Below are 16,080 nucleotides of genomic sequence, written 5' to 3' on the forward strand. Positions count from 1 at the left end.
CTTGGGAGAAATGGAGCTTTAGGAAAAACAGAAGTATTGCAAAACTTTGCAACATTATGGAGTTGCAACATAAAGAACATGGGGGAAGAAGGGGCAAGGTCACTGCTAAGTTCTAATCTTCCAGGACCAGTCTCTCCCTATTTCATTTACTTTAAGCAGCCTGTGATCATTATTGGAAATATAGAACATAAATACTGTTGCATGCACATCAGGATTTTGTTGTTTTGACTCCAGCACTGTTGTATCTCTGCCATATTTAATTTTTCTTGAGACATATATTAAATATTTGGAAATGTTTTCTGTTCTGGGCTCTATCCTTCAGTTTCAGTGCCGGGGGTTTAAATAGTTAGTTATGCATCCACATATCTTGTGATTTGCATTTCATGTGACTGCAAGTGTGAACAAGAGTGTGTGATATCACCTTAGAGGAGAACGGTTTAACTGCTTTCTCCAGCTGTAGAGAAGCTCTCTCGCCCTGCCCTAAAGGTTGTTTGGTAAGTGCATGCTGTCAATTAGCCTTGGCAGAGCAACATACAAGCCGATGAAAACGTGTTGGGAGTTGAAGTTTGGGCTGGTTTTGCATTTGAGCAGAGGGAAGCTGAACCACAGTTCGTACAGAGATTTTTATTTTGCTTTTTTTCTTTCTAGAAACGATTTCATCCTTCAGATGTATAAATGCACAACCAAAATGACAGGAAGGACTCAGAATACTGGGAAGTGACAACTGCGTTTACTGGTTTTGTTGCATTTCTCTCTTCTGCATAGCTGTCATTGTACTTTGTAGGCACAGACATCAGTGTTTTATTACCTGCCATGACAAATACAATTTGACTTACAAGGGATGCAGTGAATTGCTTCCCTAATCCTTTTCCACTATAGCCTGTAGGATTAATTTTGGTGGCAATGTTTGCTTTTGCTTTCTTTGATAAAGGATCATAGCACTGTTTAATGGAGGACTTGGTTAATGGATATCTAGATCAGAAATGGAAAAGAAGAATAGAAGAGAATAATTTGACTTTTTTCTTTCTTGATGTAAGCAGTTTTTACATAGCATCCTGTTTTTATACTATCGTGTGGCGTTGTCTCAAGCATAACTTTAATTATTTTTGAAATTAGTAGAATATCAACTTCAATAAAATCTGTGAAAAATAGAAATAGAAATAGAATATTTAAAAGAAAATAGAGGTCATCTATTATCTATAGCTAAGCTGCATATTGCTATTTTTAAAGTTTTATTTTCATTTTGTAGTTAAATTAATAGTATCCTTGAAAAACAGAGCATCAGTTCTGTTTTAATGATCTGTGAAAACAACGTTATAAAGAATGATCTTTTTTTTTTTTTTTTTTTCTTAAGAAATCATTATGAATCATTGTTGATACACATAAGACTACATAGGTAGCATTGATTATTTTCTATTTATTTTTTTTTTTTAGTGACAAGATGCTTCTTAAAATCCTTATCTAATTATATATTAAATTGTATTTTAACAGCCTGGGATGGGATTCTCCCAGGAAGGAGCTGCCGGGCTTGGATGTCTCCAGCTCTAAAGTCTTCAAGTGTGAGATCTGAGGCAGAGAGTGGGGAAAGCAGACTGAGGTGAGGTGTCTGAGAAGGAAGGCGTGGTTTGGAAAACAGGAATGGATTTTGGCAGGAGAATATGGGAATTGAGACTGGTTGGGCAACAGTTTGGGACAAGTAGGTACTGGTAGTAAAGGATTGTTGGGAATGAACATGGGAGTCTGAGACTCAGATAATAGCACTAGTTACAGAAGGAAAGTGAGGCTGGCATAGGTCAGGTACTGGGCCATATGAGCAGCTGGAAAGGGTATAAGACAAAAGCGTTTTGCCTGTATGGCAGATTTAAGTATTTTAGCCTCGGCGTCAATTCTTGTTGGGACTGGCGTTGTGGAGCAGAGAGGATAGCACCTGGGGGGTCCTTCTGTTTTTCACTTGCCCTGTGAGGGAAAACATACATAAACAAATACGGTGTTGGAAAGACCTTTTGAAGATGGCAATTAAATTCTGCTCCCATTTTCAGAATGTATGTTACATGTCACTCTGTATCTTAAGCTACTTTTTATGTAAGAGCATAGTCTCATTCAGTGAGAGGAACAGTGCCAATGCACAAACTATTTGGTATTTTTTCCTGAATTGCTTGGTGTGGAGCCAAAACTTTATTTTCTACCCACTAATCAAACAAGGCTCAACAGGCAGGATTATTCAATTCCTTGTAGGTTTTCCTATGACACTTACCACTACACAGTCACAAAGCTTCATAAACCTTTAATTAACCTTTACAACACCCCTTTGATATGATTCAATTCAATCATTATTCAGGACCAGAGCCAGTAAATCTTTCTTTACACAAAGTGAAGTGAGGTCCTGTGGAAATAAGTAGCCTGTGAGATCATCAAATATGATTATACAGTAAAACTGTGGGAGGTTGGCAAATAGGGGTTACCTCCAAAAACCCTCTTCTTGGCATTTTTAAAATTTGCAGGTGTTTGATTTTCAGTCATTGTAAGACTTTGCAAACAGTTCCCTGTGTTAAAAAATATATGACAATATTTATCTTGAAAACCACTTTCTAAGATGTGTAATGGAAAGAACACCTCCAGCTCAGTATTTTTAGCCTTTTTTATTCGTTATGTTTAATAACCTTTATCCTACTTCTGTCTCTAAAAACAAAAGCAAAGAAAACCTGCGCAGCTAACAATACTGGCAAAACCAGACTTGGCTCTGGTAAGCATGTATGCATTTCAGTTCCAGGTAGCTCATAGTGCAGCTTATAGCCAGGGCTGATCGCACTTCCTGGACTCCTGCTTCCAAACCAGTTACCAGGCTGACATAAACTCAGTTATGCTGAATATTAAAGTTCTAAACTGAGGGCCTTTGATTTTGAGGATATAAAGCATACTTTCATGCGCAGTCTGTTCATCTCTTGATTTGTCATCGTTTCAACAAATCAGTAATTCAGACCAATGAAATGATTCCTTATTTAATTGTTCTTACCCAGCCTGAGCAATCATTTCCATGTGACTGTTCAATTTCTCTAATTTCTGTTAGCAGCAAGCCTGGACTTTTGGCAATAATAGGGCTTATGTAATTAAGCTTTTGCCTGCCATTTCTCTCTGAAAAAATCTGCTTGTTTGTAATTAAGAATGTAGTCTGTCTTGAAACTGCACGAACCTCGCTTAAGTGGGATTTCGTATCCTGCCTGATAAGAATCAGTTCAGGAAAAGACTCGCGTTCTTCTAGATGTACAAAGCCCTTCTGATGGTTTTCTTTACCTTATTTAAGGGTAAGTAAATGGCTTTCTTAAGTTGGTAATTATAATATTGGAAATCTTAAGATGAGTTGATAAAAAGCTTAGTTTGAAATTGAACATGAGTAAAAGCTTCTTTACTGAGGAGGGTGGCTGGGCACTGACAGAGGCTCTCCAGGGCAGTGGTCATGGCCCCAAGCTGCTGGAGTTCATTTGAACATTGCTCTCAGAAATGCAGTTTAATTTGGGGTGGTCCTGTGTGGAGCCAGCACTTGACAGTCCTTGCGGATCCCTTCCAACTTGAGATATTCTATGATGCTATTATGCTTTCTTTTTCAAATAACTGTAGGAGGTTGTACTTTGTGTAGCAAATTAGTTTGCATATTCTTACGAATGCTTGCTGTATTTAATGGTATCGTACTAGCAGGATGAGTCTTCTGAAATTTGGTCTTGCAATTGCTTAGCCTTATTTTAAAGATTAGTAATTCTCTACTGCCTTATTTCACAATGAGATTGGATTGTTTTTGTTTCTAACCATGCTCCCAAGTGGAACTTGATATAGTAAGTGTGAGCCATAATTTTATGCTGTGGGTGGAAGGCTAAACTCAAGAGTTAAGTACAGTGTTCTTTCTGTCCTGCCAAAGTCTAGGTTGGTGAAAGGACGGAGTGAAGTAAAATTCTGTGCAGTGGATATCTGGACAATTTAATTATAGTTCTGTACTATCATATGGTGATTACCTAGCTTTTAATTAATTCATTCATATTCTTATTTAAATTTTTCTAATATACAGTGTAGCAGCATCAGCAGTATTAGGATCCTCATTTAGTATTGGTGTGATATAATTAGAAGAAAAGATATAAATGAAGAAAGTTTGTTCTCTGCGAATAACACAGTACATGCTGGTGTGGTTTTTATTTTTATTGAATGCTGCTGACCTAGAGCTGTTGCTGCCTTTTCTTTTTTCCCTTTGTCACTCAAGGTTTGGCGTATTGCAGATTTTTGATAAACGTGGTTCATGCTTGTAGTTTTTAAATCCTAAGATGGTGTACTGGCCTTACATATGTAAGGTAAGCTGAATAAAAAGAAAAGGTTTGATTGACCACAGCACATTACAGGAGTGACCTACACACCAGCAGCCTAACGGATGAGAGGTGAGGAGAGTGAATTGAATAGCAGCAGTAATAATGGGACATAACTGTTTGGATTCATGATAACCAAACAAAACTGTACGTTGTGATATTCAGACTATCGGGCAAGAAGTGTGCAAGAGCTGATGGGCTTAGTTGACAGTTTTTCTCTGCTACACTCGGCTCACCTTCTACAGCTGTTTTTTTCTTGATTGAGAACTGGAATCCATCAGGAGAAGATGTTGAGACTGCTAGGGCTCCTTCCTCCTTAGCCATCAGTCCTGTGCTAAATAATGTCTCTATTACCCTGCTATCTTGAAGGAGGAGCATGTAGATTATGTTAGGCTCAGGATGACTTTGCCTGTCTCTAGCACTCTGGGAAGAAGGTGATGTTTTACCAGGCTAACAGAAACAAGTTTTATGCATCTTAAGTCTCTATTGCTGTAGCTGAGAGGACGTGTGGCTCAGAGAAAGGCAATAAAAGGTCAGGGGGCAGTTGACCGAAACAGAGATAAGGCAGTACAAAATGAAAAGCAGGATCTGCTATTTCATTTTTGGGATATCAGTGCCTCATGTATCCTTTGGTGCTGTGTATGCTCTGACTTGTCACTACATACATGTTTGTTAGCACCCAAAACTAGTGAAGCTTTGCAGCTGTAGCTGCTATAGAGGTGAAAAGCCAGAGTGAATTTTAAAGCCTAATATGGAATATGACACTTGGATTAAGATGATCTGGAGTGTTGAGATGTGAGAGAGGATAGGAGACCGAGATGACTGCAGAGTTGAGGCTGATGAGACAAGGAGGTGCTTAATGCAGGAAGAAAGGGATGGAACTCAGAGCAGTTGGAGAGCATGGCCTGAGAGAGTGTTTGGAAGAGTTGGAAGGGAGGAGAGTTAAGTGAGAGGGGATGTTAAGAAGGGAAACGCTTCAAAAGCTGAGGAGATTTTGGGGACATTTGGGAATATTTGTATTGTTTGGAAAGCACTGAATTTCAGGAATTGAAAGAGTGGTGGATATGAGTTTTGGGGAAACTGTGTGAATTAGAATCACTGAAACAAAAGCCTTTGTTTGTGAAAGGGGAAAGAGGGTATTTGCAGTTTTAAAGCACTTTTTGAAAGGGAACTGGAGTTAACACAGACTATTAGTTTCAGCTTTGCATCTGCCAAGGACACCTTGGTGTGGTGACAGGCAGACACTGACCAGGACCTTCAGTCATGCACAGGGTGACTTCTTTGTGGTAAATCAACTGCTGACGTTTGGTTTTAAAATGTGATTTTTAGCACTGCAGGCCCACATTGCTTTTGTACTTTCCCTGTTCTACAGTTGCCTCTTCTATTAAAAATGGTGAGTAACAGTTGTGAGCACTGCGTGCTGTAAGAAAGGCTTGTGCCAGCTGTGCAGAGAAATGATAGGAGATGTTTTGTCAGAGAGCTGGAAGTAATTAAAGCAAGCCTCCTTTTTTTAAAATGTAAAAACTTTTATTTCAAATCTCTTGTTTGCCTTTCTGACAGGTGGGGTGGGGGCACAAAGTAAGAAAAAATATCTTTTTCCATAGAAAAAATGGAGACAGAGTTTTCAACAACAATTTCTGTGTTTATTTTTGAGATTGAAAATGGCCTTTCTGGAAAGGAAAATGTCTTACCTTGTGTACCTGTCAGACTGGAAGTGGTAATTCTGATCCATTTGAAAAGGAGGGTCTCAGCTTCCTAGCAATGTAAGTGCATGAAAAGGCTTGAGACTATGAACTTCTGAAATCGAGGAAATGTTTTAGAAGAGGGATGTCTTGACTATTAAAAAGTTTTCCCTTATGAAGAGTTATTGAGGTTTTTTTTCTGTACTTCAGAGCCCTGTAAAGTTGTACTTATGGACAATTGGAACTAGAGGAGTGAATACAATTTTTTTTTAGCACTGTCCATTATGATACATAATACTACATGCATGTGTGCATGTGTGTGTACATATATATAAAATATACATAAACATACTAATTTTTTTCTGTCTTGCATTATTAGTTTGAATAATGCAAGTGTGACATGGATACCTGTATGCAGTAGTTCTTTTTACTATTTTCTTTTGCTTGATCCAGAGGACATTAGATCCATCAGCATCGTGAGTAAAGTTCCCTGGCTAGCTGATTTGCTTTTGTTTAGGATAAGCGTATGTTTTCTTTGTGTTTTTTTGGCTGTTTCTTCTTTAAATTTTATTTTATTACGGTAAAATAATCTAATATAAAATGCTTTTTCTAATAGTAGAGAACAAGACCCTTCAATGGAAAAATATAGTCTTAAAAGTTGAATGAAGTTTCTTTTTAACTTAATGAAGCAATAGCTTGAGAGTTATATAATTGGATCCTGTAATAAATGCTTATTAACGTTCTCATTCTAATGTCTAGGATAAGTAATTACTGTAATGTTTAAAAGCCAAAATTAATTTGTTTTGTGACAAGAGTTGTAATTGATTGTACTGCATGGTTCTTAGCACGATAGCATTGGAATTCGTTTTTTAAAATCTGACTTATAAGTTTATTACCTGTGTTGCTTATGCTACATTCAGTCTTTGTGCAAACAAGGTCAACTGCATACACTTAAGGAGATTTACATACATTGACGTGTAAGTTGAGTTAGGCACTGAGTATATCTGATCTCTCGCCAAGCTAGCAATAAAGGGGAAATCTTTTCAAAGACTGTAGCAATCTTACAGCCCTTTGCTTTATTTCAAACCCTATAATTAGTGGTTTCTGGAAACTGGATTTGCTTCTTCCCAAAGATGAGGGATATGCACAGTAATTTTGAAATCTAGCCTTTAAACATGGTCTGGCTCCTAACTTTCCTGAGTAAGAAGTGTTTTAGATGCCTGAGCATTTCACATCAAGCTGACTTTGGACTGGCATTTTTTTTTAATGCACTCTTTCCAATTTTCTCCCTCCCCTCTCCATCACTTTATATTTTAACTTCTAGGGCATGGCAATTTTAACACTCATGTGCATCTGGAGACTCTGATGGCATATGAGATTCTTTGTAGCTCAAGATAAATTATGTTTCTGATTATCATCAACCCTTCAGAAATTCAAATTAGTATGCAAATAACAAGAAAGATTATCAAGATTTTAATTAGCAACTAACAATTTTCCAACCTAGATAAACAAGATTTATCTGTTACGTATTCTATCTGCATTTTAAAGTGTTTTTAACCCAGCTTAGGAGAATAAAAAACACACTAGTAAGTTGTGAGTGGCAAGGTAGTATGTGGAAATGAAGAATATTTTTTGGTAAATCTGATCTCTGCTGTTCTGTTTGAACAAGTAGTCAAAGAATGAAGTCAAGATAAATCAGGTGCTAGTAAATACTTGTAGACTACGGAGCCAATCACCTAATTCATCACCTCCACTGTCCTGCAGTTCTCTACAACTGTAAAATAGATATTTAGTATTAGAACAATCAGCAGAATGTGTATTTTGCATACTGCTACTTACCATTCACTACAACACTTGTAAAAAAAAAAAACCTACAAGCTTTGGAACAAGCAGACATTATAGATTTTGTGCCACAGTAAGAGATCAGATCACAAAGGAGTAGCTGGCTGAAGTCCTGGGTCAGTGTGATCCAATTGATGGAAGCAAAGTGGGTTGCTACCTGAATTGCCAGCTGCTTTTTTCTGGACGTGAGAGGTACTTCCTGAAGCAGCAACTGCTGCCAGTGGCATCATGTACTGCCATTTTCTATTTTGATCCTGAGAGCTAGGTGCTGCTAGGAAATGAAGTGAGACTTGCTGTGAATTGCCTGTATTTACCCCGCTTCTTTCATCCTCAAACCTTTGCTTTTCTTCACTGTATGGTACAACAGTAAGGTGAGTTTATCCTGGGGTAGGAGATAAATAATGCTTTCTGCAAGCAACTTCCTTGTCATCTAGCTCTGAATTTCCTGTGTGTTTCATATGTGTTAGCTCTATCTTTTTATTGTATCTGAGAGTATTCAAAAGCACACACTTCATCTTGCTTAGATGAGAATTTTTGTTGTTGTTGTTATTGTGTAAAATATATTGTAACTACATTTAAAAATGTTGGTGATAAGTGGAGCAAGTCTGCAACTGAGTATCAGGAAAAGGAATAGTGTTATTTTTTTCCTTCAGGCACATCGCCACCTAGCAGCTGCTAACTAAAATCTCTTTCAGTTGAAAGGAAAAGGTAGAACCTGTATCTGAAGTACTCTCACTTTACTCCTCCAACCTCTTTCATTTCATAAGTTGACATATCAACTAGGTGATAGATCATAAAAGCCTTCCCGACCTCAGGAGCTGTAATATCTATCGCTGTCCATGCAGAAATGGGAGTCAAATGGGGGTAATACTGCGTGGTCTTCCTCATCAGTTAGTTACTCTTCTATTAAAACTATATTTTTCTCTCTTAGTTGCAAAATTGGTCACTGTCAGAACGGTGTTCTGTGCTGATGATCATCGAGAATGAAATCTGAGTCATGTGTCCAAGTGAGCAGATTGCAGATCTTTCCTCTACAGTGTTTATTCTCAGCAAGTGCCGTACGTTTTTCCACTGAAAGATGGTGTGTGGCATGGAGTGTGAATGAAAGCTGATTGTGTGGGCTCTTCAGTGCTACTGCTTAAGACAGTAGCAAGAATGAGAGAAGAGAGTGAGGAGGCAGGAAGGAGGGGAATACCATGGAAGAGAGGTAGAGGACTGGTCAGGCTTGAGGACATGAGAGAGAAGGCAGAGGAGAATGCTCCATGCTCTTCTTGAAACCGTTCGTTCTGAAGCAGCTCTATATTTTTAAATGCTGTAAAAATCATGTAAGCTCTTACTGTCAAATCTAATATTATAGATGTGATATATGCAGGAATTGCCATTTTTCCCTACATTTAGGTAATCAATACACAAGTACAGATTAACTTTTAAAGAAGATTCCTGCTATTGCTTAAATAAATGAAATTTATATATTTTTATAGTAGAAGAATTCCAGTAAGTGACTCAGTAATGTATGTGCACTGTATGTTGTTGAAAGGACATGTTTGACAATTTTTTTTAAATCTGAAAAACGCTCTCTTCTGTTTGTCAGCCAAGGTTATGTCAGTCACCCTGGTTATGTCAGTCACCCTGGTTATGTCAGTACCGGTGTTCTTGTTGGGTCAAGCATTTGCTTTCACAGTGTATCTCCTGATTGTCCTTCTCTGGTCTGCGTTGGAGCGGTCTTGGTCATAAGCTAGATTCTGTTCAGATGAGAAGCTGAGGGAGGCTCATCACCAAGAGTGCTCCTTATGTGCTGCAGCTGCTAAGGGGTATCGGTCCATTTAACCAAACATAAGCTAGTCCAGAAAAGGTATATGGAGTTTAGATGCCAAGTCCGCTGTGCCAGCTGCTTCTGTAGATGTACCACTGTATTCTGCAAGAGGGAAAGCTTTGTTTTATTGTAGAAAAGGCAATCTTATCTAAATCCACCTTAATGCAGACACTAGCTGTTAAAGAATGTATTTGGTCCCCTGGTTTTGCTAACTGTGATTTACCTACTTGATAGAACCACTTTGGTTTGCTTTCCTTGCCTCAGAATTCTTCCGTGGAAAGGCATTCCTACATGAAAAATGTCTTTGCTTTCTCTATTGAAAGTGAATTTGAAGATCACAAAGAGGTTGAACTATCTCATCTGTTTATGTGGGCTAATTTGATGTACTTAGACGTGAAGTCTGGAGTGATTCAGAAAGATGTTATGTGGATTTTCAGTTACCTCTAGGGGATGCTGTTGTGTTAAAAGTTCCCTCATACTAAACATAGCTTTGGGTATTTGTCTGCATTATGGAATAAAAGAGCATGCAATACTCTATATTAATGAAGATTAATATAGATTAATAAGAGAAGTGCTTTAGATAATGTCAGATAGAGATAGTATGACATGTAACTGTGGTAGCAAGTATCAATGTACGGAAAAAGAAGTAAGAACTATCCTGGGGTGGTGTTAATAACTATGTATGTCACATCTAACCTGCTGAAGCATTGATTGATTTCAGCTCAGTGAAAGGTATCTCCAACTGGTGAAGTGTGTGATGAATGGCAGTTTGAATAGAGTAGTTGACAATTCTGTGCTTTTGAGAATGGACTCAGTGCTTTACAGGAAACCTGTTGGTAGTTAAGGCTAACGCCTGCTGAACTTTTGGTTTTGCAATGCTTGAGATACGTTTATGTTTATATTTTTTTCTTCCCTATTCTTTCACCAGGTGGTCTTTTATTTTCAATATTTTGTTTGAGAAATTCATAAAACTTCCAGTGTTTGGTACCAGTTCACTGTTAGTTAACATGAAGCATCTTAAGTTCTTTCTATGAAAATTGACAAGTGTTAATCATAGCATTTACTGAAGCAGTTTATACAGAATGATCATTATTGTCTAAAAACTTGCAGACCGGTGGTACTGATATAATCAGTAAGAATTCCTTATTAGTTTATGGATAATGATACAGAGCAGTTAGTGATTTATAGGCAATATACAATACTACTTTTCCAAGCGATTTGAAGAAAAAGTTATATCTGAATATAGAGGGGAATTTACACTGGACTTTGAACTACGTTGCCCTTGTATAGCTAAAACAATATGTGCAGACCACTGCCCTAAAGTTTGGAATATTACTTTCCTTCTTCATCATCTCCAGTTCCTGTAAAACTTTTAAGTACTTTAAACTGGAAAAATCAATCTTCTTATCTTTTCTAAGGATCCATAAAATGTTGCTAATGATGCAAATTCAGTGATGAGGTCAATATTAAAAACTGTACATAGCACTAATATTTTCCACAAAAGTTTTGGAATGCTTAGATAAGGAACTTGCATTTCATGCTGAAGAAACTTGTTTCTTTTTGCTAACATTGTAGGTATAGATTTTTGTCTCAGTTTGTAACTTCAAACACTAACACTTCTCTCCATGCCCTTATTAATTGACAGTCTGTACCACTGATGTGCAACAGCTTGGAATTTTGTACATGCACAACATGATCTGCTATTTAAAACTTCTGACCCCATACTTGAAAATGATAATGATCTTCATTAAAATCATTTCTCTTACTAGAAAGCACTGTGTATTACTTTGGTCTGCAGATGTGTGATGGCAACTTAAACAGTATCAAGTCCTGTGAGGCAAAAAAAAAAACCAACAGCAACCCTTCTATTAAATGCTATCTGAGAAATGTATTGTTACTTCAGCATTGAGCTTTTCCACTGTGTTAGTCTTAAAGATTAACAATGCTTCTAGTAAGGAGAGTGCCTTTTTTTTGCATATAAATAATCAATAAAAAACTTCCAGACCTTCATCTTCTCAGTAATGCAGGTTTTCTTTTTGAAGGACATCCTCCTTCAAATGAAGAATGTAGGTAGATAGCTCCCAGGACTGTTTCTCATGTTTGAAGGAAGGAGAAACCTCATTTGAGTTCTGGAGAATCTTCCTTGGAGATACATTTCTTACTCCTATTAGTAGTAACTTCACTTGAATTGCCAAGTCTCCCTGAAATAGCCATAGTGTTCAAGTAGTACTTTTCAAAATGCTGTGCTAAAGTGCTTCTGTAAAGCACTAACAAAGCAGAGGAATTCCTGAAGTTTGTTATTGATTCTCACTGACTGTGTGCTCTCTTGTATACCATTAAAATTCTCCTTCCCAGGAAGACAGGGAAGAATTACCGTCCAGTTCAAAGAGGAGAGAGAGACAGAAGCAAGATTAGGGCTGCATTAGCCTTTTTGTTTGTCCTAGATTGGAATTTATTTCTTTATTTCTGTCAAATCAGCCTTCAGGTGTTGATTAGCCACAGGAAGTGCAAGCTGATGCCTGCTAGGTTAGCACATGCTTGCCTCCATGCAGATGTTCTGCCCTCCCTGAATGAGTCACGCACATCTGTGCAAGCAGCGCCAGCCTTTGTGGTCAAGGTTAGAACTGCAGAAGGGCTGACCGCATCCTGGGATGGGACCGAATCAAATGCAGTGACGTCCTGATTGAATGGCAGCACTCTGTAAGCACACAGTACCCGTGCACACAGGTATGTCACGTTTCCCTAACCAGCTGCCTGTGTCAGACCACAGCTGCCGTTCTGCTCCGCCACTCTTACATAGCATTCTTTTTCACTGCAGCGGTACAGGGCAACGTCTGAGGCCATGCTGGGAAATAAGAGAGCTAACGAATGTGAGGAGATGGCCGCGCCGTGCAGTGGTGGTGCAGCAGTCAGGCTGCTGCCCACATGGAGGCCTCCCGGCAGCCGTGCCGCCCTGGCTTCTCGCTCACAGTGGCAGCGCTGCTTCCTGTCAGGGTGGCTCTGACATGGCCCCTGCTGCACAGGCCCCTTCTGTGCATGCTCTCCACCTCCTCCTTCTCTTTCTTTCAAACACTCAGTGCATTTAGAGCCTGATCTTGTACAGAAAATATCCCTGACATTTGAAGAGCTCCAGGGATTCACTGAGCATGCTCAGTCCTCCCCGCCTGATAGAGAGAGGAAGCTGGTTTACATACGAGTCATACCAAGCATAGCCTGCATGTCAGTGCAGTTAACTTGCAGCGGGCTGTGAGGAGAACTAGTGTGTCTTTGTCCTAGGAAATTTCCCTTGTTTCTGTTTGCTTTTTTTTTTTTTTTTTTTTTTTTAAATTTGAAGAAAGACTTGAAAAGTTTTCAGACAGTTTTCTTTGTACCGAAGGACGCAATATACTTTTAGTTTGCAAAGTTTGGAAGGGAGCCTGTGTGTTTTAATCCCTCCAACTTTCCTTTAATATACTTTGTTTTGATTAGCGAAGGCTGGGCCTTGTGCTAGTGAAGTTTCGGGGGCCGGGAGCGTCCTCAACACCATTTGCCTGGCTTCCTTCCCCCTGAATCTGGGTGAAAGCAAACAAGCTGGTCTTTTTTGCTAGCCCGATAAATGCTATTTATGAAGATGGACCTGTTGAACTACCAATACTTGGACAAGATGAACAACAATATTGGCATTCTGTGCTACGAAGGTAATGCTTTCATTTCACAAAGCTCTTTTGTCGGGTGTGTTTTATGTTGTTTGTAAGCATGGATTTTCCTCCTGAAAGGAGATTTCTACAGCTGGCTTTAAGATACCTCGCAGTACGGCTTTGTTTAAGGGAAGGACATTTTTATTTTTTTTTTCTTTTCACATAATTTTCTTTTTCCTGTATTTTTTTTCTTGAAGATAACATTAATTGGATTTGTTTAAAGGACTGTGCTGCTTCTGTGACTGCTGTGCATGTTGGTAATGTTGGTAAAGGAAATTGTTTGTAAAAAGGGTGTAGGTATTAATTTACATTTCTGCTTGTAATCCTACCTAGCAGTTAGGCACCGCCACTTTTAGGGGGAGATGCTTTTATACAGTGTAGCTCGAAATAATTTTTACATCGACTCGGCAGTTGGGTCGCGAACAATGAGGAGTTTGAGCGCACAGCCATGGGGCTCACAGAGGCGCCGTGCTGCAGAGCACAGAGTAGCCCATTGTTTGACTTCTCATTTCCTGCACAGCTCAGAGAAAGCCCTGGCTGCGAGATGCCTCCCCCTCCTCCATGGCGCACACCCCTCCTTTCTCAAGAACCACCCCACGCTCCCGTCCCCTGTGGAAAGAATTACACAACTAGTTGGAAAATGTAATTTTTTCTCTCTGCTGGACTCTGAATTTTACCTATGCTGTTTCCAGCTAATGTAGGTTGGCATTTGCTCTTCATTTTGTAAGCATTAATAGTTCTGTTTTGAAGTTGCCTGAGGTAATAGAGTAAAATAAGTTTCTTAATCTTAGTGGAGTTTTATCTACGTGCAGTTTGAAGAAGTGGTTATGGCTTGGCTTTGACTGGAAAGAAAGGCACCACAGAGCTAATTCGGCTTGGCAATAGAACTGTTTTTGCTGTAGCCACACACAAGCCTTGCAGAAATCTTTCTTCTGATTCAGCAGGAACATTTTCCATGTTCATTTGGAAAATAAACTTGCTGTAGTTGTTAGGGAAGAAACAATAAGGAATACACGTAGGAATAGAAAATAGGAATAGACCTATTCATATGTTCAAAAAAAGGACTAGGCCAGAAGTCAGAGGGCTGAGCTTCTCTTTGGAAAATAACATCTTTTCTACCATTAAATCAGAATGGACACATTTCTTTCCTTTGGGAAATGGAGGAGTTCCCTATAGAACTGTTAATATTTGATTCTTTTGTTGTTGTTTTTCTTTCTTTTTCTTTCCTGCTCAAATATGGAAATACTTGAATAAAGCTGTTTTAAAGAAGATTAAGCATTCATATCAGTACTGAGTAATCCAGAACTGAGATAGTGCAAGAATAGTTGAACTTTCAAGTTGTTTCCTACCTGTGTTTTCTTCATTATAGAGGACTAATTAAGAGAAGACAACTTGAAAGCTCCTTTGACTTTTCACTGTTCTCTATAGTAAGCAGTACTTTCTTTGGAGGCCAGTGGCACTTCTGATGAAGACCATGAAGTTTGCTTAAAATTCTACTTAAGTACTTACTACACGTTCCTGAATGTTTTGCTGTCTAAAGCAGAAAAACTGTAGTTTTGGCTCACTAGTTCAATTCATTAGAATTATGCCTAATTTTAATGGGTGATTCTTTCCAGATCCCTTTTTCCACCCTTTTCTCCATTAATTGTTATTTGAATAGATCTTAGGTTTAGAAGTTAAAAGCTTCTCAGAGTACTCTACTGTAACAGTCTTTGTTTAGCTTAAACATCTGTTGCTATTTTCCTTATTATGGAAGTTAACATTTTTAACACTAAAGTAAACACACAAAAAATGAGAAGAAAAAAAAAAAGCAAAAATTCAGTGGTGTTTATAGTGAGGTGTTTATATCCCAGTGGTTTAAAAAGTATAAACAGTCATTGACAACATCTGCACTGAACTGTAAGGGTGTTTTAGAGATGCCTACAGATCTTCTTCTGCCATAGTATTTATTTTGTAAGAGTTGTATCAGCTGTGATGGATCATGTCTTTTCAAGGACACTGCTGTAGTAGTAAATATATTGAGAGTAAAATGCCCTTTCAGACTCAATTAGGATTTACTGAAGGTCGTACCTGAACTACTTATTAGTAGATGTCTTCCTAAAAAGTACTTTTGCTGATGTAGACACAAATATTTTGTGAAAATAGGTTTGAAATTTCAGTAGAAAGAATTATGTGTCTTATCTGGGTTCATATTATATATATATAAACCTATATCCTACAGGAAAGAAGTGAGATGACTTTCTTATTCCTGTAGATCCTCTCCTGAAGTTCTTGCTGTTCTTTATTGGGAGATTTTGTTTGCTGGTGAAATGTACCATTGTTGTTTTATAATGTTTACTCTATTTTAAACTTCCACCTCCAATCACAAGCCACTGGAACTATGTGCCATTGATTTGTAGCTGTAGCTCATATGTAAGAGATGCTCTGATGTTTAAGAAATGGGAAAAGTTCTTCCATTCTGTGCCCTTGACAGTTCTTTAGTTCAACATGGAGTAGAAGTGCATAGTTTGCATAGCATGGGGAGTCGTCCTTGTTTTTGCCCAGCAAGAATTATAGATAGCAATATGTAGTCTGCAAGTTTTAGGCTACTGAGTTAATGTCAGCATTTGGTTAGTCGTCTTTGACTGGTAGGTTCAAGCAACCTCAGATTTGTCTTAATTTCATTCCATTCATAAGAAACAGTGTCACAATCACACTCCAATGAGTATGAAACCATTTAT

General features: G+C 38.3%; 1 protein-coding gene across 3 annotated transcripts in view; it reads left to right on the top strand.

The window, feature by feature from the left end:
* VGLL4 (vestigial like family member 4) overlaps positions 1 to 16,080 on the top strand; it is a 79,885-nt gene that overhangs the window by 21,555 nt on the left and 42,250 nt on the right. Inside the window, exon 1 of one of the 3 annotated variants that reach the window (XM_042823864.1) lies at positions 12,882 to 13,360. The exons of the other annotated variants lie outside the window; for them this stretch is intronic. Coding sequence (XP_042679798.1) covers positions 13,279 to 13,360 — 82 coding nt within the window. The 5' untranslated portion in view covers positions 12,882 to 13,278. Of the gene's footprint in view, positions 1 to 12,881; positions 13,361 to 16,080 lie in introns of those variants that run through there. 3 annotated transcript variants of the gene reach the window in all.

The sequence above is a fragment of the Centrocercus urophasianus genome, unplaced genomic scaffold (assembly GCF_019232065.1).
Source record: "Centrocercus urophasianus isolate 14NV4802_14NV808 unplaced genomic scaffold, USGS_Curo_1.0 seq_22, whole genome shotgun sequence".
Lineage (NCBI taxonomy): Eukaryota > Metazoa > Chordata > Aves > Galliformes > Phasianidae > Centrocercus > Centrocercus urophasianus.